The sequence below is a fragment of the Phyllostomus discolor genome, chromosome 7 (genome assembly GCF_004126475.2).
Source record: "Phyllostomus discolor isolate MPI-MPIP mPhyDis1 chromosome 7, mPhyDis1.pri.v3, whole genome shotgun sequence".
Taxonomy (NCBI): Eukaryota; Metazoa; Chordata; class Mammalia; order Chiroptera; family Phyllostomidae; genus Phyllostomus; species Phyllostomus discolor.
The window spans coordinates 135,031,274-135,058,675 of NC_040909.2; the positions used below are offsets into that span (position 1 = coordinate 135,031,274).

Consider the following 27,402-nt stretch of genomic DNA (forward strand, 5'->3'; position numbering starts at 1 on the left):
ACTTATTTTTAGAGAGGGAAGGGAGGGAAACAGAGAGAGAGAGAAACATCAATGTGCAGTTGCTGGGGGCTGTGGCCTGCAACCCAGGCATGTGCCCTGACTGGGAATCGAACCTGCGATGCTTTGGTTCGCAGCCCGTGCTCAATCCACTGAGCTATGCCAGCCAGGGCACGCTTTTTTTTTTTTTTTTAAGATGAGAGAAGAAACAGATGAAGCCCTGGAGAGTAAAAGCTTCGTCATCTTTAGAGAAATATCACACGCTCTCACTTGGGAATGCAGTGGAGAGTATCTGAAATCAGGAATTCTGGATTTCATTAAAATTCCTCTGCTATGAATTAGCTATGCGACTATCTGGGGGTAAGTCACAAATCTACCTGGTTTTTAATTTTTCTCCTTTGTAAATGAGGATGAAATGAGGTGCTGCGAACTCTTTAATTACTATTCACATGTAATATTACCATCTTCTTATACCACCGGTCTGGGCACCGAACAGGAGCGCGGCAGCGGGACGCAGGTGCTGGGCGGGTCCATCTTCTCCAGAGGAGGAGGAGGAACGGAGGAGCCCGGAAACCAGCATCCCAGGGGAGGCCCTCTTTGCCACTTACCTTTACCGCTGACAACGGGGTTTCCTACTGCGCAGTCACTGGGTCACCACAAAGTGGAAAATACGGACTCGGGTCAGGTGGACCTGGTCTAACCCCACCCGAGACACACGCTGTGTGGGCGGGGACACCGCCCAGCCTCTCCCAGGCTGTGTCTTCGCCTATAAAGCAGGGATCGCCTTCCAGGGTAATTGTGCAGATTTCCTGAGATACCTCACAAAAAGTTCCTGGTAATGTTCTGGGCTGGCAGGTGCTCAGTCAACGTGAGTTCTGTTTTCCCTTTCACAGAGAGGAGCTGCCGCACTTATGAATGTAATTTTGTTAACCATTTGTTAAGAGTTCACTGAAAATGGTTAAGAGTTCACTGAAACCCATTAATGGAATTACATATGGAAGAGAAAATTCCAGTAAACACTTCCAGAGAACTTTCTGCTCTGTGGTAACTGTCTTCTGGGAAAAGTAAAATGCCAAGTCGGGCATTAAGATAAAAGAAGCTAAAACACTACTGAAGAGTGGTTTTGAAAACTGCTATACAGTGAAATGTGTATTAAGTCATACAGCTTCCAATTCATTCTGCTCCATGTTTTATTGACTCTCACTAGCTCTTAAATGTAAAGGAAAAAAATCTCCCTTTCATGGACACGGTTTGCTATTTCAAGAGGAAGAAAATGCAAGCAAAGAAAGTATCATTGGTCTTCTTCCCTCTGATTTTTAAACTGCCCCCACTGAACTCCAGAAGTACAATCCAAAGAGCAGTGTCCTTTAGCTGAAATTTCAGCTTAAATGCTTCTACAGCTTCTCAGCTGAACCGTCATTTGTAAGCTTTTTAAAAATTAATTATTAAAACCATTTCCATTAGTCTTTTGTTTGGCCGCCACACAACCATCTTTCCTGTGCTGTTTAACGAGTGGAACGCCACCAGCGTTAGCTATAAATACCCGGCACCAGACGCGAGGAGAAGGCCTGTGACTCATGCTGGCCCGCTCCCCAGGGCGCACTCGGAGACGGCTGCACTCTGGGGGACGGTGCCGGGCCCGCTCCCGACCCACAGCGCGCTCCAGACCAGCCCATCACAGGGAGAGCGCGCTCTTCTTGTCCGTCCCGTCCACTCTCTGTCGTGGTTCAGAGTATCGGGACACTTCATTCGCATGGTCCGTTGGTCAGGACCTTCTTCCTGTCCTGTGTTCTGCTGGGTGTCCGTTCAGCCATCAGACATTATTTGTATTGCCCTGCCTGGTGCGGCTCAGTGGGCTGGGCACCATTCTGCAAGGCAAAGGGTCGCCGGTTCAATCCCTGGGCAGGGCACACCCCTGGGCTGCGGGTTTGGTCCCGGGTTGGGGTGCATAGGAGGCCATTGATTGATGTTTCTCCCTCACATCAATGTTTCTCTCCCCGCCTCCTCACTCCCTTCCCCTAAAAATATATATTTTACAAAACATTTTATTACCAACTGTGTGCCTCAAACTGGAGGAAGATTATTAAATGTGTTCCTGCCCTCAAAAAACAAACAAAAAAGCCCACAATTGCAGTATGGGAGAGCTGGACAAATAACTGTTATAGTGTAGTCTCTTCCACATCAGAGGAATAAAACGAACACCCTGGAGGTCCAGACCAAGGGCATCAGGAAGATTTCTGGGCAAAGACCGTGTAGAGGGAGATTAAGTGCCAGTGAAATAAAGGACCAGGAGGACAGAGGACCGTCCCCAGCTGAAGGCCAGCAAAGGCACGGGAACACAAACAGAACTTTCTGGAGAACTAAGCACAGTAGGGAATGACCAGACTGGAGACTTCTCCGAGCCGGTGGCCGAAGAGGACGGTCCAGAAGGCAGGCTCACACCGCCAGCCTCCGAGCTGCGCCCCTCACCTGCCACCAGGGCGGGGGGGAAGACTGGGGACGCGGCTCAGCAGGTGGACTCGCATCTCGCATGGGGCCTGAACACTGGGCTCCGGTGGAAGACTTCTCTTTAAAGCGCCAGTCCCACCATAAACAGGACTCTAAAACCACCCATCTGGATACTGACGCGTTTGTGCTCAGACGAGGAACTCGAGCCTTATCTTCAGACGGAGCGGTGGAACGTCCTGTTTCCGCCTTACTGCCCAAGGACAGCGCGTCTCCACGGGAGCTCCGGCGGTAAAAAACCTGGGAACTGTTGGAACCACGCTAACGATAAGAAATGGAATCTGATGACGTTGGCTGGTGGAACATGGGTTAAAATGTTGCAAAAACACTGCCGTGCAGCTCAACGCATGCTGCATGGGACATGCCGAGGGTACAGGGACGCACTCACGTGGTGGCTCGCATGCCCTCGGGGCTCCGGACGCCGGCAGAGAACGTGCAAGCAGGGGGGTCTGCCATCAGTACTTTTTATGTGGTTACTAAACACGTGGAAATTCAGCAGTTGCAACGCTCACAATGACCTCAAGTCCAAAGCGAGGCTTCCCTGGGCTCTGGTTACAGCTTCCCTTAGGGAGGTCTGGCTCCAGGGACGTGATTTAGTCCTCTCTAAAAATCACTGCCAATAGAAATAAAAACACACGTAAATACCTATTTTATAAGCCCGTTAAAGCTGGGGGAAAGCCTTTAAAACCATATTAGAGCATGTAAGGACGACATCCCTACACAATCGTTTCTGCAGTAAGGATCACTGCTGCTTTAAAATGACACTTGTCATTGACACCCATCTCCATCTTTTCCAGAGTATTTTTATATCGATTACTTTGTACTCACGGCCCCGAAGGTAGGACGAATGTGGTGACTGAGGCCTGACACATTCACATAAATGCAAATGATCCGTGAACCGTGCACAAGGATGAGGCAGAATCCAGGCCTGCCGAACCCTACCCCAGGGTCTCCAACCACCAACCCGTCACTCCACCTTAATGCCTATTTTAAAAAGGATCCTAAAATATCAGTCGCCGTCCACAAAACGTTTAAATAGTTCTCTGATATGGTCTGTTTACAAGATTATGGATATGGTATCACAGCCTTTATCCTGACCTTGGGGTTGGCCGTGTTCCCGAGTTCTGAAATGAGTGGACTCTTTCATCACCCCCAGGTGTCTCTGACTCCCCACGCGGTCTCAGGAACACCCCACTCACCCGCCTTGTCCCAAGGGGGACCCAAGGACTGCCAGAGGCGGCTCAGTCAGTGTGGGTGTTCTCCTCTCCAAGCCACAGTGCTCAGTGCCAGGAGGCAGGGGACTGGGGGTGGGGGGTGGTCACAGTCATGGCTTCCCCTTGCTAAGAAGGCTCATCTTCCCCTGCAGGGTTCCAGCTCTCCTTCAAGTCCTACCTGTTCTGAGAAGCCTCGCCCACCTGGCTCCTCCCACACCAGTGTCTTCTTTCACTGCCTCCTATATTGTTACTTCTCTGTACCAGACTCTTTAACACTCAGATCCTGGCTTCCCTGTATTGTCGGTTGCTTTGCGAAGTGTATGTTTTGAAGTGAGAAATAGCGGGTTCAAATGCTAGCTCTGCGTCTATCAGGTTTTAAGTTGCTTATCTGAGCATTTTCCACAGAGAAACAAGGATAATATCTCGTCAGGCAAATGTGAGCACAATTCATGAAGCATTTAGCTTCCTTCCACCTAACACATAGTAGGTGCTCAATAAATGTTTCATATAACCTGATATAGACTACAAAGAAAAAAACCAGATGAATGGTAGTTACTTTTCTTTATTTACAGCTGACACAACTCACCTTAGGCCTCAGGAAACCAGAGAGAACATGTGATTTTCCCTCCTCACCGCTATATTGAGCCCACGTGAGTGTCATCACAGGCAGGGTGACAGCAATGCTTTTAATACAACTCATTTACATACTTTTTTTAACATTTATAAAGAGCATTTTTTGGGTTAAGGTTATTGTCTCATTTGATTTTTCCAGTGACTCCCAGAATGTAGGTAGGAAAGGTGTCATTAAATTTTATGTACTAGGAATCTTAGTTCAGTGTGGTTAATATTAGTAGTAGCACTTTTATCCTAATTAACAGTTTATAAATCGTTAAAAAAACGTTTCTTATTTGTTAACTCAAGATCCTAACAGTCCCTAAATGCTGATGCCCTTAAAATCTCCTAGCTATCGACGGGCAGGAAACTTGGCGCCATCTCTATGGCGGCTACAAAGAGCACGTCATTAAAAACGAGTTAAGTACGCTGCTCCCTCTGTGAACCCACGCTGGGGTTCGAGGCCCCAGCAGAAAGGAAATTAACCTCTGAGGAGGCGGTGCTTTATTATTTGTAGAGACAGTTGATGGATTTTCAGAAAATTTCTCTTTTCCCTGACTGACCGCACCTGTCAACGGTCTTCAGTGTGCAGGTCCCCGACACGGGACGAGAACGAGACGTGCCGCGGGCAGGGCCGTCGCGTCTCTGTGCTCAGACATGCAGCGCGCCTGCCATGGCTGACGCACGGCCTGTAAAGCGGCCCCTGAAACAGGTAAGGATGCAGCAGGACCTCGGGCACTCCACCCACTGAGGCTGGTTTCTTAACTTAGAACATGAGGAGTCTGACGCAGCAGAGGTCTTTGGGACAACCATTCTACCATTCTCAGCTAAGCTGATTTAAGGAAACAAATGAGAAATGTGACCAAATAAAACCGCATTTTCATTTGTTTTACAAGATCTGATCCCCCCGAATGTCTCTTTAAGAACGACACAGTAGTTCAGTCCCACCTCCCATCAGACCCGCCCCTGCCCCCCGAGTCCACCACTATTCTGAATCTGTGGACGCCCTCCTGATGGCGTCTTTTTGGTTTCCGTGTACATTTATACGCAACATAAACAGTGTGGTAATGTGTTATCCTTCTGTCACTTTTTTCGTTTCACACAATTTGAGATTATTTATATTGCTATTCATCCATTCTTCCTGTTAGGGTTCCAACGTGTAAAACCACACAGGTGACTGATTTACTGCACTTCTGCACGAGCCGGCCGATGTTTTCTATAAAGAGCCGGAGAGCAAGTAGGCTCCGCAGGACACTCAGCGGGGCCCCACTGCACGGTGAGAAATGATCCTTCACGCACGTTGTGTGGGGTGCCCAAGACCGCCTTGAAGTTCGTTCAGTGACTCACAGAACTCAGAAAAATGGCTATGCTGAGTCGCAATTTATTGTAGCAGAAACACAGTCTAAAATCCACAGAGGTGACAGGCACGCAGGAAGGGCAGAGTCCGGGGGGCAGAGGCCAGCTTCTGGCCGTCCTCTCCACGAGGACATGGCGTTTAACTCTTCCACGGGCCGTGTGCGGGGACACGCATGGAGGGAGTGCTGCCAGCTGGGGAGACTCACCTGAGACCGCACGTCCAAGGTTTCTCCTGGGGCCGTGGGCCTGGAACACCCACGGGGCCCGCCTCACTCAGGGTCCAGCTCCTCCAGAGGTTGGCCGGTCCTGCGTGGTGCGGGCCCCACCGCACCCCGTGGTCAGCACACCGGTCCGGTGTTGCTCAAGGCCCCAGGTAGACGAATGCGCTTGCCAGTCCAGGGCAGGCCATGCCAACTCGAGAGGTCACCTCTCAGGAGCTGGTCGAGGGCCAGGCCGCTCCCGGAACGTGCGGGAGGTGAACAGCCGGCCCTGCCGCGTCAGTCCTGCACAGCACACGCACCGAAGCCGTTCCAGTTCCCGGGCCACGGACGGGACGGTGCCGGAGACCCCAGCGCCGGAGCCCCTAGTGCCGGAGCCCCCAGTGCTGGGGTGTGCAGTCGCTGCCTCCTCTGTTCTCTCAAATGTGCCAGCGAGGAGCGCCCCGACACGTCCTGTGGCAGACACTCACACCGCGTCGTGGGGGTGACGACACACATCCACCCTTCAGAAATGAAAACGGGAAGTCAGGCGTGTGTGAAATGTGTCACCCTTTTTAAAAGAAAATCAATCTCTAACGCTAATCACTGGGACTTAAACACGATTTGGATGCAAGAATACAAAATGTCAGCCTTCCTTAATAAGGACACTGCATTTACAAACTAGTGAACTAAACATAAAACCTGTCAGATACTAGTAGATTAAAGCAGAGGCCTCAAGAAACACTGAAGCTCTGTGTTATATATATTTTATCATCAGCAACAAACTGCTCTGCTGTTTTTCTGCCGTGACACGCACAGAGAAGGGAACGTTTTGTCAGACGGCTTTATTACACATACCTTCTCCTAATAAGGACCGTACCTTCGTGTGCGTGGACGTCAGGTTATGAAGTAAGCCTCAGATAACTGGAGAGTCACAGTATGACCGATGTAGGAGACAGCGTGGTTCACAAACCATATTGCTGTCTTCAGAGGCAGCTGAATTTAAAACAAGCATCGAACTACTTTCTAGCTGGAGTTAAGACTGTTTCTAGTTTTCCTGCACGGCCGGAGAGGGCAGCAACCTCCGGGCGGCTCCCTGCGCTCCGAGAGGACCTCCCGTGCCGGTGCAGTGAGGCGCTGCCGCAGGAGCGGCTGTGGTGAGCGAGGACTCTGAGGGAGACCCCGGTGTCACCTCGGCTCTTTCTCAGGGGCTGCGTCTTGTGCTGGCACACGAAGGAGGTGCTCGGGATAACCTTTTTAACTCCTTACCCGAGGGTGTGTTTATCGATCTCAGAGAGAAGGAAAGGGGGACAAACGTTGATGTGAGAGAGAGACACTGATGGCTGGCCTCCAGCACACCACCCGACCTGGATCAGACCGGCGACCTAGGCGTGTGCCCTGACCAGGGACCAAACCCGCAGCTCTCTGGGTGCGGGACGGCACCCAGGCAGCCGAGCCCCGGCCAGGGCAGCTCGCTGTAGTTTTAGCGCAGTGCAGATGCCGCGTTAGGAAAGGCTGCAGTGTGCACTCAGCTCCTTCTCAGGGGCTCTGCTCCCCTCCCCGAGGCCGCGGGCCTGCCAGGGCCTTGGGTTCACCGGGGCAGAGGCCTCCCTCCACCAGGCTTCCCTGCGTTCCGCCAGCCACAGCTCTTACTCTCGGAGTCCCCCGTCCACCCGGGAGGCTCTGCGCCTAGGACACCAGCCCCCACCCCGAGTGGCTTGCAGCTCAAGCTCCCAGAGCTACCCAGATAGTGAGACTTGACATGGGAACTGAGCTTTGAGGAATGGGGTATTTCCCGAGTGCTTAGTACGTGCCAGGTAGCGTGCTAAATAAGCGCCATCTGGATTCTCTGATTAAATCCTCGCTACAACTGAGGAGCTAGGAAGCCCATTTTACAGATGAGCCCAAGCAGTTTAACCTGAACTCACGCTGCTAAATATTGTGCTCTGTGCCACACACAAATAAATACAAGCACGCAAGGAACTTCGAGGTCACTGGATGGAGTCACAGAGGTAAAGGGACTTCTGAGACTACAATGTTCCCATTTACGTACAAGGAGTATGAGGTCGGCAGGCTTCAGGAACGAGCCAGAGGTCACATAAAAAGACAGAGATATCCTTTCTTCTCTCAAGGGCCTGTCTGCTGCGTGATCGCCTTTTCCCGAAGATGTGACTCTCTTCCTGCTTTTCCCTTTAGCTCCTCCCAGCACTCCGCTGGCACCGAGAGCACCTCGGGGCACGTGCCAGCTCCGTGGAGGGGGAGCCACTGGCGGAGGGCAGCACAAGGGCACTGGACTTCACAGGGCCAGCCTGTATTTCAAACAAGGTGTTTACTGTAAACGTCAGTGTTTTATAAACAATGATCTGCAAGACTGAGAAACAAGTGGCACAGACTTGCCAGCTTTCAGGGGCACTGCCGCTCACACACCGAGCCAACCGCACGGACGTGCGTACAGGCGTGCACCCCGGCCCCAGGCTCCCGGCACAGCTGCAGCCGAGATCTGTGCTGGGCCCGCCCGGAGCACCCTCTCCAGCCCTTAGCTGCACGGCCCCGGGTGGCGCGGCTACAGTACATTTTCTGAGCGCGCTCCGATTCGCTGTTCCAATCTCAGCCCTCGGTCGTCCTCCGTCTGCCCTGTCTGAGCTGCCTGGCACGTGGCCAGTCATGTTTTACACATGAGCAAAGAGTGCAAACTGTTTATCTTGTTTGCTCAGTGGGAAGCTAAATGTTTCAATGCTTATGTGAAAATCAGTTTGACTTCCTGAGGGTCATAATAAAAACCCGATCATTCTTACTGTGCATGCAGTTCTGCAGACTTTACAGGTTCGAGGCGGGCGACCAGGAGTGCAGACTGGGGTTCTACCACGGATGACCTTGCTCAAGGCCGGGGTGCAGCGACAGCCTGCTGTTCTGGTTCCGGTTTGACACACGCATGGCAAGAGTCATATGCACTGTCCTTGGAATCCCTGTGGTCATTTCCCACCTTCAAGTGAAGACCCATTAAACATCCTACTGATTCTAAAACTCTCAACATGAAAACTGACAGGAGACAAAAAATATCAAACTTAGCAATAAATACACATTTACTTGGAAGCAAAGCGTATGCTGGTTCTGAAAAGGCATGAAAACCAGAATCACACATGTGATGACACACTTCTAAAAAGTTCTAGATGGTCCATTCTAGAATGACTACACAGGGCAGACTTCCCCGCGTATTAACTTTTTCATCTCCACACGCGACTCAGACCCAGACCCCGGTCCCGAACCACCGGCGGTGTCCGGGCACCGGCTGTGGAGTCAGAGGTCTCCGACACTTGCACTGCTCGGCAACTCCGAGCTGCCTCACTTTTCCGAGGCGCAGGCCCCTCCCCTGTAAAATGCACACAAAGTGGTCGCCCTAGAGAGCTGCTGCGAGGGTTACATGAGGACGTGCACGCAGGTACCCGGATAGCACCTGCACCGTAACAGGTGCTCCGTCCGCATACACTGTCACACTCATCAGTGTTCAGAGGCTAATGATGAAAGATGTGTTCAAATGCGTGACACATTCAGAGGAACACCCAGAGACCAAGGATTACTAATGCGAAGGTTTAGATTTGATAAAGTACTTTCCTTTTTATGTTTTATCATTTAAAAATTGATGTCTGAATAAATGTCTAACACAGCTCTTTAAGTAACTATAAAATAAAATCTGAAATGGTTAGAAAGCACTCTGTTTCTCAAGTTTAGTTTTTCTTCTTAAGTACATAAAATACTGGTGTATAATCAGTGGCACTTCTGAGCATCGATGAAACACTGGTTTAAAACATTGAAAGATAATGTATTTAGGATCATGTGTTTATAATATTGAGGGTAGAAAAGGCATTCCTACAAAGATTCCAGAAGTCATAAAAATTACGTTAACAGTTTTAAATAAAGTTAAAAAACACATAACAGATTAGGAGGAAATATTAGTAACACATATAAGAAAGAGAAAAATATCCAAAATATGTAGTTATTAGAAAGCAATAAGAACAAGCTTAGAGAAATATGGGCAAAGGGTATGAACATGCAATAAAAACAATGAAAGAAAGAAGCCAACAAATCCATGAAAACACGCTAACTGGACGCCACGCAAGCGAAGGCAATAAAAAAGATACACGACTTCGAACCCCCGGGTGAGCACAGTGCGACAAGGCTGAGCGCGCCCTGGCGAGGACGTGAGGAAACATACTTTCCTTACGGTGACTCAGAGCACAAACCGGCACCGACTCCTCGAGACTGATTTAGCAGTGTCTACCCATATTCTAAACAGACGTGTTCTTGACACAGCAGTCATGCCTTTATAAACTGTCCTGTGAAAACAGTCACACCTACGCATGAAATCACGTATTTGTAGTTTGCAGGACTGCCTGTGACAGCGAAAGACTGGAGCCACCTCCAAATCTACCAAGGGGGAAGAAACTAGGTCATGGTGCATTTATACAAACATCTTTAAAATCTGATACACAAATATGGAGAGTTCTCCAAAATGCATGAAAGAGGACAAGATACACACAGTGTGATTTCGTGACGACACTGAAAACACCACCCATATCAGCCGGGTATCTGTGTGCAAACACAAGGACTGGGAAGGTGTACCACTGTCTACAATTCCGTGGAACGGAAGGGAGGGCGGGGGGATGTGAATGGGAGAAGAGAAGGGGCATGTTTTACTCTAACTGGTACAGAACAAATGCCCCAACTTTTAGAACGCTATCTGAAAACGAAGGGCTTCCCAGTCCCCAGCCCCCAAACTCCGTGTCTCATTCCCACTCACACCTTTACTCAAAAGTAACCCCGTGCTCTGGTGAACATGGAGTCTGCCTGGGCTGCTGACCACACACTGAAGCAAGTTTTACGCAAGTGATCGTTAAACACACACAGGATACCCAAAACAAATGTTTCCACAGATAACCCACCGAGTAAGAAAAACTTCCGATGTCAAACTTAAGGCAACTGTACACCTTTAGGGACCTCTGGTACTTTTTCCAATCAAAGAAACCTTGCAAAAATGCTTTCTTCGGGGGAACTTGAGCTCTTACAAATTTGCGTGGAGAACAAGCAGCAAAGGAGCCTTCTCAAAGTAGTTTGGGGAAAAAAAAAACCAACAAAACGAACAGCCCAAATCCTGTTTTTAAATCTTTTTATGCAGAAGAACAGACAGTGGACACGCAGCTGAAGAGCCTCTGGAGACCCACTCCACACAAGTCCAGGAAGGCCGGCACTTGCTTCCACACCAGCTCCGGCCAAACCGGTCAGGCCCTGGGCGTGAGGCGGTGGAACGGGTTCTGCCGGTAAGGGCTGGATTCATGAAATGGTGACCCAGACTCAGAGAAATAATACGCATTAAATCATAAACAGGCCTCTGGGACTGCTTCTTTTCCATAGAATTAAAGGAAGTTAAGGCTAATAAAAAAAAGTAACCCTAGTTTATACACACATAAAAATGCTCAATGTGAAGCTGCTGTTGGTTTCACAATGTGCTGACTGGTGGCTCCATGAAGACTTAAAAATGAAAAAAAGCCCACTTTTCATTTTATTTTTGAAACCACCCCTTCATTTTCATCCAGAATTTGATACCAGCATATTTCCACTTTTTAAAAAATCTTAACATCAGGCAATTAACAATAAAAAAAGATCATGTCATTGCTTATGATAATTGCCCTGAATACCACTGTGACCTTTATGAAAAATCAGAATCACCAACATGAACAGAAAAGGTGAATTCTCGTGTATCACAGATTCCCCGTTTTAACCAACATTTTTAATTACTGAAGTCTGTAGGAAGCATTTATTTGGAACTACAAAATTCTACTATTGGGACTGAGATGAGCAAGATATAATAAAACTGGGACAAGTTAAATAACACATGCCAAATGCTGGCAAAATTAGGGTAAGAAGAAACAGTAAACCTTCAAAGGAGAGAAAACAGTTTAATTTCAGAACATACCCAAATACTGAAGAAATCCAACTTGATATTGTTCTCTATCAATCAAACAACAAATGGCAATTGGGAGACATGGGAACCTTTCAACAGTTACCCTGGGAGGAGGTTAGCGTGGCTTCCACTTACTCCTTCACCGTCTTAGGAAAATTTTGTAACACTTAAAACCAATAAGCACATATTATCAGAAAATAGTTCCCTTTATATTTCTAATACATGTACAGTTTTTAAAGATATCAAGATCTGTATTTTCCTATAAGGGTGGAAATAGCTCAGTATACCTTAGAATGTTTCCCCGTATTAATTAAAACAAGATAAACACTCCAATTTTTCACTTAACTACAACTCAACTTTAATGTACAGCTTTTTCTGAGTTACAAAGGGAGACAAGGCTGATAACCCACATCATCAAAGACCCGGTTATGTTATCAGGAAAGCAGGTAACATAAAGACATAAACGCCTGACCACTAAACAGAAGAAAAAAGTGCTGAAGTAAAAACACTAGAATTAGACCTATAGGCCATTTGATAGCTTAAACCACACAACATGCAAATATTTCTTATACTGGAGAATTTGAAAAAAAATTTGTTATCTTATTCACTGAGGTTCTAAGGTAAGTTCATGGGAACTCCCAAATATGCTTAATTTGAAAAATACATTTCATAAGACCACCTTTTGATTTTATGATGCTTCCCTAATACATTGTGATACTTTTCTTGAAGTGTTGTAAGTTATAATTTCAATGCTTGACAAGTTTCAAATGAACACGTGGAACTCATTGAAATACACATTTTGCATCCAAGAACATAACAGAACAGCTCCCATTTACTAACAAAGAAAACAATGAAACGTTGGTTCACTGAACAAACATAACGAGAAAGATGGTGCTCCCCTCTCCTGGAGCAGGTCCCTGTGCCCGCACCTCACACGGTCATCACGTGAACTTCCCACACCCCGTACACATCTCCCATAGGGGAAGCATCAAATGTAAGTTCCAACCCTGGATTTGGCACAAATGAGCATTTAGAGTCCCCTTCCAGGCTGCTAGAATAATGTGTACTTAAGTGATTTGGGTTTTGTGGTAGTTGTGTTGTTTTTTAACCTACCCAGAATATGGTTATGTTACTAGAAAATGAAAAGCTGATTTCATAGAGCAGAAATACAAAGCTAAAGAAAATTTTAAGTATCTTCAGCAAGAGCACAAAATATGAAAATGTCATTTAAAGCAACCAATACATATCTAGAGCTAATTATCAGATATTATCTTTAAATTATTTAAAAATAGATGACAACTTTACTCTGGGAAAGCACAACAGATGACAAACGTGTGTTAAAATAATAATAATAGCAGCTGCCACTTAGCAAGACCTTCGCATGCACAGGAATTAGTCCAACACACTACTGGCATCAACTAACTCCACTTCATAGCAACCCTATCAGGTAGGCGGTGTCACCATCCCGAATTAGCAGACCGTGGAAGCTGAGGCACGGGGAGGCTGACGACGTCCCCAAAGTCACGTAGCTGGTAAGTGGCAGAACCAGAACATGAGTCGGAGAAGTTGGGCTTCAAAACTCTTTGTCACTGAGTTACGGTGGCGTCCAGGATTCCAGACATTTCTACTGAATCAGAAAGCTGACATCCTCTTTATCGCTACAATGAAAACAGCTCCGTCTCCGGAGACGCACCAGCGACGACGGACTGCGCACCTGAACTTCGTTCTGCGCTGTGCGGGGCCCTGCAGCGCGCGGGCGAGCGCCGGCCACAGCTAGGCCTCCCGAGCACCCGCTGGAACGCGCTGCCTCGTGAGCCACTCCCCCGTCACCGCGTGGGCTCACCCTGGCAGCTGAGGCGGGTGCTGTACCTGTGCTGTCGTGAGAAAAGCACCGAGGTGTGGGAGAGCAGCCCCGTTTCCTCCTCCCCGTCACGCAGCAGCCCAGATGGCTGTGACGTCACAGCCAGGCAGCGCACCGGGACACCCACAAATCTGACCCAACATCAAAGGACACTGTGGTCTCAGTGCGCACCATTGCATCATGTTCGAGGTGGGAAAACACGGGTGGAAAGACAGGACGGCAGTTTAATTTAGAGCAATCTGGTTAAAAAACCCAGCCCCTACCTGCCCGCCGAGCCGAGTGCAGCGCCGCCCGGGCCGAGGTTCCGAGCCAGCTGACGTAAACACCCGCCTCCCAGCCAGCCGTGCGCCACAGCTGAGTGTAGGATGTTTACAGGAGCGGGCTCGGCTCGCTCCGCTCCGCTCCGCTCCGCGCGGGGCTGCCGCTGCGCTGCGCCTACACCGGTCCTGCACCCGGGACTCGCGCCCGGGAGGGCACGCACGCACGCCGAACGCCTCTCTGGGAAAGGTAACTTCACAGAATCCGCAGAGAAGAGAGCAGTTACCGTGACTCACGTGGATGAGGCACGAGTCGAGTGAAAGACGAGACTGGGAGTCCGCGGAACCGGTGGAAGTGGCACTCTTCCCGCTGCAGTCATTCAGGGCAACACACGCAGGCGTCCTGCACGTGCTCCCGATCCACGCGGGGCTGCCCTTCCACCTCTCCGCTGCCGGCACCCCCTCCCCAAACCCCTGGGCCTGAAGGACTCATCTGGTGGCTGGAGCGGCGCCCCGGTCAGCCACTCTTCCTCACTAAGGCGATTCTCCTTTGGGCAGAAGGCAAAGTTAGTAAAACACCCCTGAGCAGCTCCGGGCTTGGCTGTGGCCTCTTCCTCCCCCCTCCTCCCCTCCGGCTGCCTCTCCCCGTGTCCTCCCCCACACGCTCAGTTCGGATACCTGCGCCTCGGGAACACCCTCCCCGCACACCCGTCTCTCCGTCTCCCACGGCCCCAGCGTCCTCAGCTGCCGGCAGGAACCCCGCGCGTCCGACCCAAACGCGGGGACACAGCACCGCCGCGAGGCACCGACTGTGGCCCTACCAAGACACTTGCAAGAAGAAGGAAGGAAACCCTCAAATTTGGAAGTAAAACCAACTATGAGAACCACTGCCAGAAAACTCTAAAAATCCCTGGAATGCCACAGGCACCCCGCGCCTCGGAACCCCGGCCTCGCGCGCCTCCTGCCCACTCTTCCTGGCGCGTCAGCCCTCGGGACCTCGGCACACACCTTCCCCCGCCCCCAGCGAGCGCACTGTTTTCCTGCTCCCACTTCTCCTGCGGCAGCAGCATTTTTTCTTCTGCTTTTCTTTGCAAATATATTCAAAAAGGTTTTTGGGTGCTAGGCAATTAAAGTGATACTTTCCCTGGGAGAAAAATAGGTCTCAGGCTTCCAACAAATCTTTTAAAAAATGTTGTTCCAATACAGTTGTCTCCATTTTCCCGCCACCACCCCCACCGCCATCCTTCCCCCCTTCGGCTTTGTCCACGGGCCCTTTACACATGCTCCTTGACGACCCTTTCCCTCCCCCTCCTCTCTGGGTACTGTCCGTTTGTTCTTTATGTCAAGGTCTCTGGTTCTCTTTTGCCCGCTTGCTCGTTTTGTTGATTAGGTTCCTGTTAAAGGTGAGCTCATGTGGTATTTGTCCCTCCCTGCCTGGCTTGTTTCACTTAGCATAATGCTCTCCAGCTCCATCCATGCTGTCGCTAAGGGTAGGAGCTGCTCCTTTCTCTCTGCTGTGTAGTGTTCCATTGTGTAAAGGTACCATAGCTTCTTGATCCACTCATTTACTCATGGGCACCTAGGTTGCTTCCAACACGTGGCTGTTGTAAATTGTGCTGCTATGAACATTGGGGTGCACATAAGTCCTTTTTAATTGGTGTTTCAGGGTCCTTATGGTAAAATCCCAGCAGTGGAATTGCCAGATCAAAAGGCAGTTCCATTTTTAGCTTTTTGAGGCAACTTCATACTGTTTTCCACAGTGGCTGTACCAATCGGCGCTCCCTTTTCTCCACAGCCCCACTAGCATTTGTTTGTTGATGTGTTTATGGTGGCCATTCTGACCGGTGTGAGGTGGTACCTCATGGCAGTTTTAATTTGCATCTCTCTGATGGCTGGTGATGCTGAGCCTCCTTTCACATGTCTCTGGGCCCTTTGTATGATCTTCCCTGGAGAAGTGTCTGTTCAGGTCCTTTGCCCATTTTTTTAAATTGGATTGTTTGTCTTCCTGGAGTGGAGTCATGTGAGTTTTTATATATTTTGGAGATTAAACCCTTGTCTGAGATATCATTGGCAAGACACATCATCATAAAACTCAAACTTCTGTATTACTATGCATTTTAAGTTGGGATTTTATGTATTTTTCTTCATCACTAACTGGACACTGGACGGGAGAAAACCTGGAGACGAGTCCTGGGGTTCGGACAACACGGATTCGGAGTGGCCACCAGCGGGGCATGGGAACTGAGGGGGAAACACACCCATTCTCAAGCCCGGCCCCAGACCTATGGCAGAATCAGAAACTCTCTCGGGGCCCAGCAATCTGGGTTTGAATGAAGAAGCCCTCCAACTAACTGTGATGCACACTAATATTTGAAAGCCAGTGGGCTGTTTCACCAAATATGTTGAAAGCCAAAGCAAAGACAGCAACACACATTCGGTCACTGGGAGGTCTGGCGGGTTTTCTAAAAGGCACTGTCAGAACGTGTGCCACGTGTCCGCCTACAGGTACCCAGGCTGGCAGCTGCGGCAGAGGCGATCTGAAACAGCGTAACCGTGAAAAGTAATTAAGCTCAGGCTGATATTTCAGCTTAATTTTTTTCCCTGAATATGCACAGAAAATAAAGACACATTCGTTCTTTCGGTGAATGCAGTTTTAACCAGAGGGGTGGAAGGGAGTCAGAATGTGCTACATGCAAGGAGCAAGGCAGGTCAGGGTTTAAGGCTCCCTGTCCGCTTCCGGACACCCCCAGGCCTTGACTGCACAGAAAAGCCGCAGGCGCTGAGACCAACGAGGGCCCCTCCAACAGTGCAACTTTAACCAGGAGTATCTGTACACAAGCATATCTAATTGGGAGTGAACCTGGAGACACAATTTTGTAGTGGTTTTCTCAAAAAAGTAATCCCTAAGTAATTTCAAAGCAAATACTAAGGAAAAAAAGTCATTTCCAGAACGATGCTCAGCAACTAAAAATAATTTAATATCAGATTTAAAAGATCTCCTTAAACAGTAACGAATCTGACTTTCTGTGACCGGTCGGTAGAGACCACACGCCCCTCCCTAAATACTGACAGAGGGCGGGGCACGGGCTGCTACAGGCTGTTTCGGCTGTTTGGCTGCTACAGGTTACTGGTGAATGAATACTGGGGACCCAGCATTGTGAGGCGTCAGTTCCCAACAGCCAGTTGCTAAATCTTCAAGCCAATGGCAAGTCTGTGATGCTTCAAAATTAAAGCACACAGAAGTCATCTGTAAACGACTGAAAAGCTGTACAACTCAAGCGCAGTGAAGCAAGGGCACCACTGGAGTTGAAGCTGACATGGTCCCCGACCCACCGCATCAGGGCAGAACGACATGGAGCAAATGTCACATGACACAGATGGCCCCGGTAATCCCGCAGCATGCAGGGACAACTGGACTAGCTGCGTAACAGCTTCACGCAGAAGGCTCCCCATTTTTAGCTTAGATTTGGGCTACCTTTCTAATTTAGCTGTGTAAATTATTAAAGTAGGCAGTTTTTATCCATCGTATAAAAACTTGAAAGCTATGTAACCAACTTTTTCATAGGAAATAAAAAATGTCACCCAGTCTAACAAAATAATCCTATAACCAGAAGACTCTTTTCTTCCTTTGCCAGGAAACATTTCTTGGGCTCTCAGAAGTGGCTCCATCCGTGCCCTATCTGGAACGCGAGGCTTCCCGGAACACACAGAAATCTGCCTTATCAGTTCAGTGGGAAGGGCACCTGCACACGCCCATCGCAGGCACGGAGGCCGTGCTCACCATGCGCAAAGCTACCTGTGCCTGAAGCAGCTGCCCCCTCCTCCCGTCCACTCTCGGCCAAGTCTGTCTTCAAGCTGCCACTGGAACAAAGGAACGTTTAAAAATCAATGCTGTAGCCCAGATACATTCAGAGTAGCTACATTATGACTCAAACTGCCATTTGCTCATCTGGATAAAAAATAAAAGGAAACAGTAGACACTGCTGCAATAAAATTAAATTGTTACCAGAGTCCTCTACGTGCAAGGTGCTTTATTTACGTCCATGCCCTTAAAAAAGCTTGTAATCTAATCAAGGAAGAGAAGTGTTTAAAATTAAATTAACAAAAACTTTACCTTTTCCTTTAATTATGCACTGAACCTAACACAAATGCTTAGCAATTTAATAATAAGTTATGAAAGTATCAGTGCTTTACTAAAGAACAATTAGAATAGAAATGTTTCACAGTGTCTAAAAGACAAATAGAAATAAAGCATTTTTAAAACTCAGGAAAGAGAGCTGTTATAAAATCACACACTGCCCATTTGTCTGCACCGAATGTCACCTCCGGAGAGCGCTGTGTCCCTCAGCTCTGAGCAGGAACACGAGGCACAGGCACAGCGCACCTGCTCACCAAGCGCCCACACTCTACTGAGGACGGGAACGGCAAGCCGTACCCTGGAACACCTGGGAAAGCACACTTAATAAACCAGTCAAAAGAACCAGCGATAAATGTCGTGAGCAGGCTCGGTGGTCTGAAGTCATGTAATTTGTTGGAAGAGTTCTGATGAGGAGCTGTGGCATCACCGGGGTGAGAGCAGGGAGACGGGCCACCGCACCCCTCCTGTCCAGAGAAGACCGAAACCCCGAGGCTGCACGCGGTGGGGCGGCAGGGCTGCTGGGCGGTGCCGGGGAGCAGGCCCTCCAGATCGCCCCCGGCGTTTCCAAGGGAAGAGGCCCTCTCCGTCTCCGGAACCGCAGTTTACCTGCGGCCCCGGGAAAAGCAGCGGAAATGAAGTTCCGCCGCGAGGGCAGGAACAGAATGCGAGCCCGCGGTGGGGCAAGTAGGCCCTCCGAGTCCCAGAGGCGGCGTGTGAAGCTGGGGGACTAGAGGGCGCCTGCGATGGGATGTCCCCCGCCGGGACAGTGTCCGCACTCGGCGCTCACAGGCGGGTCTGAAGGCCTCCGGCGGTCCCGCACACACCCCGCAGCCCCCACCCCCACGCCCAGACAGCAGAGCGCCCCCCGACGCCTGTGAAGAGCCGGGGGCAGCAAACATCTGACTGAAAGCTCGGCTGTGTCTTACAGCTTCCAGTCGGGGATGTTTACAGCCGCAGGCTTTCCCAACGACACGCGGAGGCGCGCCCGCCTGCACCTGGGGGTTCGCGGCTTCCTTAGCGCTGAGCGGCTCCCGCGGCATCTTGGGACGGAAACAGTAAGTCAACGCTATTCTCAAGGTAGCAAGTGGTTCATCAATCATATTTGCCTACATATTTTAATTAAAACTTTCATGATAAATTTACGTTGGCAGATACACAGCATTCAAGTATTACCCAGTTGTCTCACATGAAGATACATTTTCCTACTTACTATGCGCAACAGTGAGTCCTTTTCTCCCTAAATCTTGAGATTTAAAACAATAAACACACTAGAATGACAACCCGAAAGCTCAGTGACCGCACACCTGCCCCCGAAGTCTGGCTTTATCCCTGTTGTCCTACTATTATCAAAAGCGACTTGTTTCAATGAAAAGCGCCCCGGATCACGGCGACAGCGGGCGCAGCCAGACCGAGCAGGGGCCTACCATTTCCTCCCGTCTCCAGCGGGCCTCGGCCAGGGACACAGAGTGCGTGGAAAAGAACAAAGCAAAGTCAATAATAAAAGGAACAAACTCATGACCTTGGGTTTGTTTATCAAGTGATACACTGAGACCATTTTGTTTCTCACACTATTTGCCTGAAAGAGAGGAAGACTAGGCAAAATACAGTAAATCCGCTTTCAGCTGAAACCGAGATTTGCTTTCATCTCAATCATGTAAAGTTGTTGCTGTTCCTTAAACAAACAAATCAGACACTTCCAAGAAATGAGCGTACATACATACACTCACAAGCATGTGTACCATATGTACACACCCTACCAGATAACTACCCAAACCACTAATATGCACAATTTTGAAAGGCTACTAATTTCCTAATATCAAATTTTTTTTTTTAGAAACTACGAAGTGAGGGATTTCAGTCACTGCCCTTTACCCTGTGATAATATTTCAGGGATACTTTCTAAAATATTTTTTTTTGTTTAAGTGTTGTAAGTAACTTTACCCATTACAGAAATACTGCCGGAAATAATAAAAAGTGCACGTGGTCTCTATGGACACACAGTGACCTTCATTGTTTCTGAAGACAAATACTTTAAAAGTCCAGTGGCTATTTACAGCAAGGCTATTCAGGTTGTTCTACAACTGAAAATTTCTGATTTAAATTAAGAAAAAAAAATAGCTATTTCATGCCTAGGTAGGTACATGATGCTTAACTAATTAGGATGCTTAATATTGAGTTGCAATGAACCAGTAATTACAGTTCTCTCCTTCAATTTCCCTCTGTTCTCAGTTTAATTTTTTAAAGGGTTGATCAAAAATGCAATTTTTATCAGTGACTACAGTTACTGGCACATACCATACATAGACTCTTTTCAAGGTTATTAGGGAATTTTGTCAAATGCTGTGCATTTGTATATACTGTATTCTTAAAGATAGTTGAAAATTAAATGTACAGAGGCTAAATAATTATGTTATAAAAATCGATTGTAAAATATCTTCTGTGATTACAGATATCTTTTAGACAATTTTTAATTATAACATATACTCTATTTTTCACAAATGTTCTTTAATTTTGTTCTTTTATTCATAATCCAATGCGCTGGAAAACAGCTCACATCGAATGAGGCTGTAGCTGAGGCTAAAGATGCGCCGTTTTTGGCACGTGAATGACTCCACCTCCGTCCCAACGTCCTGCACATCTGAGAGTTACCCATCTTACTACTAGGCTAGGGCCTCTGTGTTTACAAACGTTGGGAAAACTAGACAAACTGTACATCACATACATGTAACCTTCTGTCCAGACAGAAACGGGCCGTCACCGAGCCGCTGGCTGGACCAGCGCCGCCGTGCAGAGGCTGGAAGTGTCTGCCACTCGACCTGGCAAGGCAATAGACTCGCGTTGTCTGAAAAACCTGGAACGTAGCGAAACGCTCAGGAATGACGAGAAGAACGTGCCTCCTGTTCTCGGAGGCTTGTTGACTCCTCACTGCTGACTGCTCCCCGTCACTAGGGCTCCCGCCTCGGCCTTGGAGCCAGTGTCAAGACCAGCAGCAGAGGAGGGTGAGGGTGACCCCACCGCACCCGTGAGGAAGAAGGCACACCCTGGAGAAGCGATCTGACCCAGCTCAGCCACTGGGGACCGCGAGCCACTGCACCTGGGGACCGCCTACCCACCCGGTGACCTCCTCCGAGGACAAATCAGCTGGGCAAACCGAAGTCTGTGAGGGGGCGACAAAAGTCACAGGGAGGAGTTGTGCTAGGACCCCTGGGCCCTGGGAACACCTGAACACAATCATGGGGGGTGGGGCTGCAGGGAAAGTGCCACCGAGCAGCAGCACACCGGGGTAAAGCGCATCCCTGTCACCATCGTGGCGACGGGCACATTCACAGCCACCTCTGTGAGCAGCAGGCCAGGCGGGAGCGGCTGCCGGCACTGCGCCCCGCTGCTGTCGTGACAAACGCCCGCTCTCTGCCGGCAACGACCCACCGCGGACGCTCTGACTCAGGGGAGTCCGAGTAAGTCATCCCCCAAAAGCCTGCCCAAGAAACTTGACGAACTATCAACGTGTGTTCACAAACGACTCTTCAATTAGACTTTTTGTAACCGCTTGCCCACTTCTGTCCCCTCACGAGACCTGGGTCGGTTTTGTGCTTCACGACCACAGGTGTGGCACACGAGCACCCTTTTGGGTAGTCAGAGCTGAGGCTCGTAAGGCAGAGAAACAGTCTGCCCTCCCTCGGACCCGAACAAACCGCCACCCACACCCACAGGACACGCGGCCCCTACGCCAGCAGCAGCAGCATGGCCCAGGACACCTGGCAAAGCAGCTCTCGGGCTGCGGCCCCAGGCCCCCTGGAGCAGGAACGAGGGGACCAGACCCAGCAACGTGCCTAACAGGCCTTCCAGGAGATTCTGACGCACACGAGGTTCTCATAACCATCGATTTATCTAAGCTTTCACCTCGGTTCCAACAACATGCCCTTAAAGTTAAAAAAAAGTGTCACAAAGTAGTGAGAAGATGGAAGGGACAGTAACATTCTAATCACACACCACAGAAAGCTCACAGACAGAGCCACACACGCGCAGGGTCAGCCTGCGGAGGTGCCGACCGACCACCCACCCTGGGGAGGGGCTGGAAAGCCTCCGGCAGCGGTGAGCCCCAGGCCGCCCAGGTGTGTGGGCAGCACGGACGTCCACCCCAGTCAGCGAGGATGCCGCTGGGGAGAAGCGCACAATTTCCACTAAAAAACGGTAAAAACTTCAGCAAACGAAACGCTGTCTTTCTCAGCTCAGAGAAAGCAGCACGCCCACCCAGCCAGGGTGACACGGGCAACAGCAACGGCACACCTGGCGGGCCCGGCACGCTCGCCTCTCCGCAGCCTCTGAACGACCGTCATGCGGTGTCTGGGGCCTCTCGCCAGACCGAGTGCCCACATACACTCTCCACACCACGATGCTGCCAGTGTGCAGGGCTCCAACCACCACGTGGCCACCCTTTGGGAGATTTTCTGGAATCGGTTTCTGACGGTCAACTTTTCTGAAGGCAGAATTGTGTAAGCAAGAACCTGAGCTTCACAGTCAGACAGAAGTAGGCCCACATGTAACTCGGTGACTCTGGGAAAGTGACTTTACTTTTCTGTGGCTCCTCCTGTAACGTGAGAATTTAAGATACTCGCCCTGTCGGGTTACTGTGAGGACTGAGTAAGAAGGTGACGCCCGTCACACGCGGAGCTCAGTGGCAGGCACATGGACAGTGTGATAAGTGACAGGAGAAAAGGAGGGAAGATGGTTCTTTGCTTCCTCTTTCCAACTGTGTTCACATAGCTTTTCCTATTTTCTTTTTTATAAAGATATTTATTGTATTTTTAGACTGAGAGGGAGGGAGAAAGAGAGGGACGGAAACATCAGTGTGTGGCTGCCTCTCACGCGCCCCCATTGGGGACCTGGCCTGCAACCCAGGCATGTGCCCGGTCTGGGAATTGAACCAGTGACCCTTTGGTTTGCAGGCCGGTGCTCAATTCACTAAGCCATACCAGCCAAGGCGCTTTTCCTATTTTCAATTTGATTTTTATACATCCTGCTTATCCTTCAAGTTCAAATGCCAAATTCTCTATGAAAGTTTCACCAGTGAAACCAGCCACTAAAAGTGTTTTCCAGATACCCGTCAATAATAGGATCAAACCCCACCTCGCGCTCACTACGTTTGAGGCCGTGTTCTGAGTGTGCCGGGTGTGTACCTCATCTGCTCCTCGTAACGGCCCCGCCAGGTGGGTACCAGCACTGCCCTTTCTTTGTAACGACGAGCACACGAGCACGAGACGGAAAGCAGTCTGCCCGGAGCCCCAGGGGGGCCGGCAGACCGGGCCCTGGCCCCCCGCGGCCGGGCCCCCAAGCCTGCTCTCGCCCGTGCCGCTGCCTCCACTGTCGACTGAGACGGGCGCGCACTCGCCGCAGAGACCCCCCGAGAGACGACGGCGCTGCACTCAGCAACGCTGAGGATAGTCTCTGCGCGAGCTCAAGTCGTTCACTGTGGATGCCTTGTTCGCCCCTCGTAGAAAACACTTCTCAACCTCCAGTTCCTTCCCCACCAGGCCCGGAGACGGGTCATTTTACCCCCGTGTGACCCGAGAGAGGGAGAACGCCTGGTCTCCCACTACCTTAGGCCGCCGGGACGAGCCGTCCTCCGGCGCTCTGCGCAAGCACAGCACGGTCACCAGCCAGGGACCGGCCGCCCAGCACTGCAGACGAGGTGCGCTGTGCTGGCGGGGTTGCGTTTTATGCGCAGAAGCAATGGCAAAAATATGCCTCATAGAAAAAGGCACTACTTTCTAAATGAAGGTAGCATTAGGGGTATCGAACTGAACCTTATAAAAAATAAAACAAAACAAAACCCAGGAATGTGAGCATACTAAGTGCGGAAGACACAAAGTTAATATCTTCCCTTTTTAACCAAACCTTGTAGCACCGAACCAAGAGCAAGAATAAAGCATGCCTGCCCAAGGGATAATGCTTGGGTTACACATAAAATTATACGCTCTGGAAAGAGGGAGGCTTAGCAAGTGACTGCTGTTTCTCCACAATCACAGCGGTGCTCCTTTGTCTGCCTGCTCTCCGAATCATTTCTGGTACCTTACTGTAAGGTTCGGGACATGTCAGCACATCGACAACGAACTTCACGTGCTAGTTTTCTTGTATGGCTGCACGTATACGTGCGTGTGGGGGGGGGGGGGCAAATGAGCCAACATAAAGAAAAAACATCATTTCTCGGTTTAAGAATTTCTCAAACATGAAGTATTAATAAAATCTGCATCAACCATTCTTAAAAGTCTCTAAATGCAATTCAATTTAAAATAAGATGATGCGATACCGAGGTGGCTCCTCACGGGCCCTGGGCGCACGCCGAGGCCCCAGGGCTCTGAAGCAGCAGGAGCAGGGAGGGCTGTCCAGGCGAGCTGTCCCGGGCACGCAGGGACTGGGCAGAGACCGCCTAACGGGGGGACTTCAGATTTGCTCGTGGCTGGCCCAGGGCTACAGCGGGAGGCGAAAGGCGCAGGAAAGGCCGAAGGGCTGAGGCTTCACAACGCAGAATCCCCGGAGCGAAGGGCCAAGCCCGTCCGACTCCACAGGTGGACAGACTCCGCCCCGGAAGCCAAGCTGTGGACCAGCCGCGGCCACCGCGTGCGCCCACCGCACGCTGCGCTCGCCTCTACCACGCGCTTAGCCTTCGCGGCAGCTGCTCGCTCACGTGTCTGTCTGCGCGCTAAGGAAGGGGCGTCTGACCCATCCCCACACCCTCGGGACCGAGTGCAAATGCCACGGGTGGCATGTGGATGAGAGACACAGACGGCGGCAAACATGATACCGACTGATGCCCCTGTCTTCTCCCCGGTTTCCGTATTTTGCCTCAAAAGCCTTTCTTCCTACAACTGGGAGGACCATAAAAACCAGACTACTTAATTTTTCACGTGTATACAATGTGAGCCACCTAACCTCTTTGGATCTAAGTCAGTTCTTCCGTAGAAGGAAAAAGACAAGACAATTCTGAAGGTCCATGCTGCCCAACAATTCCAGACCCTGTGCCGCACTGCATCCCAGTGATGAAGGTCTGCTGGTCCCCACTGAGTGCTTCCGTGTGGCCAACAATCACGCTCGTGACTGCGATCAAAGTTGTGTTCCCACTGCGGGGCTAGTCAACTGCCACATAAGGAAAAATCCACAAAACAGCATTTTTGAAAATATAGACAAGTATGTATCATACAAGTATGTAACTATAAATAAGAAACCATTTTGAAAATACACACAAGTGCACAAGCGTTAGTAAAATGTAAAAGATACAAAACAAAACAGTATTTCCTTTCGAGAGCCCAGACCTCCCCAGCACTGGCCACCAGCCTCCAGGCTTCTCGCTGCCGGACAACCCGCCCAACGGTGGTCTCCCTGTGCCTGGCTCCTGCCAGCCCTCGGGGTGCTCCCGCGGTGCCCCCAGAAGAGGCCTTCTCTGCCTGCCCAGGGAGGGGCCCCCGGCCCTGCAACTCCCTCTCCCCACCCCCTCCTCGATGCTCTCCGCCGGTCTTACCGGGACCTGAAGCCACGCAGCGTGTTCATTCCGTTCGCTCCTGTCTGCCTCCCATGTCGCCCCTCCGGGACAGAGGCCTCGGGAGGGCGGGGACCTTGCTCACCCCCTCACTTCACTCTGCGAGGGCTGCACTCTGCACACGGGAGCAGAACGGAGGCTCAACGCAGGCGACTCGATCGAAGAGAGAGAATGGCATAAAGGTGATGCCTGACACACGAACTTGCATCTTCACTCTCAAACCTCTGTTTCCTTCTCACCTCCACTCCGCCAATCATCTAGGTTCTCGACTCTAACTCTGCCCACATTTTTAACTTCTAAAATATTTAAGAAGTGTTATAAGCCTATGACGAAAAAAATAACGAAGATGGCCCCAAGGAGGTGAGAGAGGACTCCTAAAGCGACACCGCCACTTCTGGCGGATGGATGGCTCCAGTGAACAGGGGAAGAGGCAGAGGGACGCCGCGGGCACCGCAGGCTCGCGGAGGACGAGTCCCCGTCTCCGCGGAGTGCCTGCAGGTGGTCAGGGCACACGCTGTCTCGGCTACCTTGTGCCCCCGGGCCACAGCGCAGGCGCTCCCTGCTCACTCCCAGGAAGCACCTGCCGCGCGTGGGCTTCCGCGGGGCTCCACGGTCGGGGGGCCGGCCTGCACCGCAGCAGCTGGTCTCATGAGAGGCAGAACCATGAGATGGAATTCGGAACATCTGCTCAGACGTGGGACGTGTCACTTCCTCTAACACTGTTACTGGTCAAGGAAAGCCAATGCCCACACCCGAAGTCAACAGAGTGGGAAGTATAGTTCCCTACAGGGAGGAGCCCGGCAGACAGAGGCAACCAGTGCTCTGAACAACTCTACAGTTTACCACAGCGCCTCCCCAACAGGAGGTGCTCAGTACCTGGAGGCGATTACTTCTATGCCAGGGCAGGGCCCGCCGCCTGTCCTGCTCACGGGATGCCCCAACCGCGTGGTGCTGGCCGCACAGTAGGGGACGGGCTCCGCGCTCACACAGTGACCGGTGACAAGATGAGCGCAGGATCTGGAACCAGTTCCTGACAGTGGAAAGTCATCTTTCTCTTTTGACTCCTGGATGGTTGTTGTAAAGATTAAATTAAAATATCTGTGAAAGCTCCCTGAAAACTCTACCATATTATGCAAATGTTAGCTGAGACCTCCAGATAGTGCAATGGGATGAAATCTGATAAAGATAAATTCATTTAAACTTTTATAGTAACGCAATACATAATATCCTGCAATTACTTTCAAAGCATTGACTGGCAAGAGAAGAATAACAAAGATCAGACCAAGCGGTTCACATGAAAGGGACAAGGTTTTAGCTGACCATAAGCTCAATGTGATCAAAGGGTAATGTGGCTGCCAAAACCCGTAATGCAAATTTCAGGCAGCATTAGCAGAAGTACAGTAGCCGGATAATAGCTTCATTGTATCCAGCAATCACCCGACCACGTCTGACGGAGGCAGTTCGGTCCTGGCCACTGTGTTTTAAGAGGCACACTGACAAACAGACCCTGTCGTGAGTTGATTGATGCGGACGGAGAGAGGGCTGTAAAGCACGCCCTGTGTGTACAGTTGGAGAATCAGGGCTTTCTCTCCTCAGCGCAGCAGAAAGGCCTGAGTAGGATTTGATAGTCATTGGCCAGTACTCTAATAAGAGTTACTGTGTGTGAGAAGAATACGTTTCTCATTCCAGCAAGTGGACGTTAGGGAAACAGACCCAGCTCCAAGAGAAGTTATTCTGACAACTGGAAACTGTCCAAAACAGCACGGGCGGAT

General features: G+C 50.2%; 1 protein-coding gene across 1 annotated transcript in view; it reads right to left on the bottom strand.

The window, feature by feature from the left end:
- Positions 1 to 6,288: 6,288 nt before the first annotated feature.
- LOC118501802 (neural Wiskott-Aldrich syndrome protein-like) overlaps positions 6,289 to 27,402 on the bottom strand; it is a 30,800-nt gene continuing 9,686 nt past the window's right edge. Inside the window, exon 3 of the mRNA XM_036031445.1 lies at positions 6,289 to 6,405. Coding sequence (XP_035887338.1) covers positions 6,322 to 6,405 — 84 coding nt within the window. The 3' untranslated portion in view covers positions 6,289 to 6,321. The remainder of the gene's footprint in view (positions 6,406 to 27,402) is intronic.